The sequence below is a fragment of the Protomyctophum parallelum genome (genome assembly GCF_964188405.1).
Source record: "Protomyctophum parallelum genome assembly, chromosome: 19".
NCBI lineage: Eukaryota > Metazoa > Chordata > Actinopteri > Myctophiformes > Myctophidae > Protomyctophum > Protomyctophum parallelum.
The window spans coordinates 18,667,554-18,670,390 of NC_139717.1; the positions used below are offsets into that span (position 1 = coordinate 18,667,554).

Here is a 2,837-nt window from a genome sequence, read left to right on the forward strand (position 1 = left end):
TGACAGAAACATAGGATTTTCAGGGAAGTGTCATGAATTTTATAGCATTTTATAGAATCTGTCTAAATGGGTTAAACAGCCGGTGGATGGAAATGACGCTTGCGCGCGGCTTCAACTTGTAGCGTCGGCAAAGCGTTTTTTTGCGCTGCGAGCGTCATTTCCATCTGCCGGCTGTTTAGAAACCAGGAAGAGATGACAGACAGACAGACAGACAGACCTACCTACCTACCTTGGGGGCTGATGGGTAACGGGAGGGCGGTGCTACATGAAGTCTTTGATGTTGAGGTCATCCAGGGCGTTCCTGGGGGGCGGGGGTCTTCGTGGGCTCTGGCCGGCCCCCGGAGACATCTGTGTGAGGAGTCATAGTGTCCACTGTTTCATTCTGCTCATCATCATCATCGTCATCGCTAAAACATCACTGCGTGCATGCGTGCATGCGTGTGTGCGTGCGTGCGTGCGTGCGTGGGCGTAAACTAACTAAGTACATTCACACAGGTACTGTATACTTATACACTTTTTCCAATTTCCAATACTTTCATTTCTGCTCCACTACTCTTGAGGCAAATGCACAACCTACAATTATTTGAAAACTTTAGTTACTATAGTAGTTACTTTGTAGATTTAGATTATTGTTACAAAACATAAATTAACCACTTTGGTCCTAGATAGGCCTACATTTCAGCCATAAAAATAAAAAAAGCTGAGCTTGTAGACCTGAGCTTGTGGATCTGCTATTTTCAAAAGATTTGTATACTTTTGAAAACTTGAAACGGGACATTCTGCATACATGGGTACTTAATTAGTAGTATTTTGAATTCCATACTTTTACTCGTAACAGTATTTCAGTAATGCTACTTTTACTTTTTTCTTGATTACTATTAGGCATTTTAGAGATATACGTTTAGGGCTGGAGTTGTCTATAAGTAATTAGATGTGTGTCGTGGCATAGTCTACAACAAAAAATAGCCGATCTACAAGCTTTGCGTGTCGCAGTGAGCTCACCATGAACTGTGTCCTTTGTGACAGTGTACTTTTATTGTGTAGTTATTGTTTCCTGTCTGCTCTAATTGCTGCTACCTGCCTTGTCTCAACAGTCTGCTATGCAGTTGTATTTCACCTGTGTCCTGTTGAGTCTCAGCCAATCATGTGTTGATTGTAGTTCTGTTTCACCTGTGTCTAGTTATAGTCTTTGTGTATTTAAACCTCCCTGTGTTCAGTGTTCCCTTGCCAGTTTAGAGTTGTTGTCATGGTTTGTCCTAGCCATGGTTCACATGGCGCTTATGACAGTTTCAGGGCTCGTTTTGTCCTGCCTCCTGTCCTCCTGTCCATGTATGTCCTGTCCAGTTTATATATCATCATTGAACGTGATATGCATGCCTGTGCGGTCCGTCACTTGTCTCATATGACGTGACAGAGCTTTGCAGATTGGCCATTTGCTTTGCAGCGATGCACGACACACCTGCGCGCAATGAAGTATTAAAGCGGCATTCACACGATAACTAACTATAACTATAGCTATAACTAACTATGTGTGAGCCTGTGTTAGAGCACACACGGAAGGAGGGGAGGGGAGGAGATCTCTGTCTTCAGTGGTGCACAAACCTATGAATAATAGGATATATTGGACATATATACAAGGTTTACACCCAACAGCCTGCTGTCGGGTGTAAACCTTGTAGGCCTATGTACAATACCGTTCCATTTTTTTTCCCCATCTGCCTGAGAACGATTATAGATAAATAAACCTGACATGATTATGAATTATACGGTGGCCAGAGAGTAGTTGTATACCTGAGGTAATGCCAGCTAACTTGCGGCGATAAGGTTTTAGCTAATCCTCATCTTCGTTAATAAAACTTTCAGAGCTTGTAGAGCGAGACCGACCCTGCATCCCAGATGCCCTGTGGTTTTTTAATAGCAATAGACGTAATGATTGTTCATATAAATCGCTGTGATCGAGTGATCCAAACAATATCGTCCATTGTTGTTGTCCATCATGATGCCCACTAACAGTGGGCATCATTAATTAATTTTTTTATTTACATTTTAATAATATTTCACTTTATATTTAAGTTTATAAGGGCTAAATGCATAAAATATATATTTGTTTGATTTTTGAGGCCCAATATTTCTACGATTGCGTGATACATACGCGTCTCGGCAATTAAACAAAAAGTTAATTTAGGTCTGATCATGATGTACCGTGCTTGTTCAAATCATAATAATATATTACATTATATCCAACCACATTGTCCAAAGCATATACAGTACATTTATTCTTAATTGTTCACATTTTGGGGAAAAAAACAATGCTGGTGCCCAGAAATACCATGTGTACGCGCTGTGAATGTCCCTTGACTTGTATGAGGTTTAAAAACGGCGTTCATAAAATGACTATAAAACATAGGTATAGTATAGACAAACGTCGTGTGTGTGTGCGTGCGTGCGTGACTGCACGTGTGTGAACATGAGCATGCTGCGTGTGGTTATAATTGTCCCGAATCATGCCGCACGTTTACCGGTGATCCTGGTGCGGCGCCAGCCGGCGGGAAGCCTGGCCTAACCATGGGCATCATGGGAGCTCCGGCGCCGGGCGCCCCGGGCTTCGAACCGCGATGGACACGCACACACACACAGAGAGGAGGAGGAGGAGGAGAGACAGAGTAAGGTGCCAACACCTCGACCTTCCTTAAGTGTGTGTGATGTGACAAACACAAAACTGCTAAAAAAAAAAGGGAGGATATTATACTATATAGGGCCATTGGCCATCATTAGGTGTGTTTTTTCCTAATGTCCCCGAACCAATGGGTGGTCTTACCATGCAGTAGCTGGGGTAC

The 2,837-nt window shown here is 42.8% G+C and overlaps 1 protein-coding gene across 1 annotated transcript in view; it reads right to left on the reverse strand.

Annotated features, from left to right (window-relative positions):
* Positions 1–261: 261 nt before the first annotated feature.
* The window catches only part of LOC310876811 (uncharacterized protein), a gene marked incomplete at both ends in the record, with an annotated part of 57,100 nt that continues 54,524 nt past the window's right edge, over positions 262–2,837 (reverse strand). The window contains 2 exons of the mRNA XM_083790465.1: positions 262–348; positions 2,520–2,603. Of these exons, the coding sequence (XP_083646591.1) occupies positions 262–348; positions 2,520–2,603 (171 nt within the window). The remainder of the gene's footprint in view (positions 349–2,519; positions 2,604–2,837) is intronic.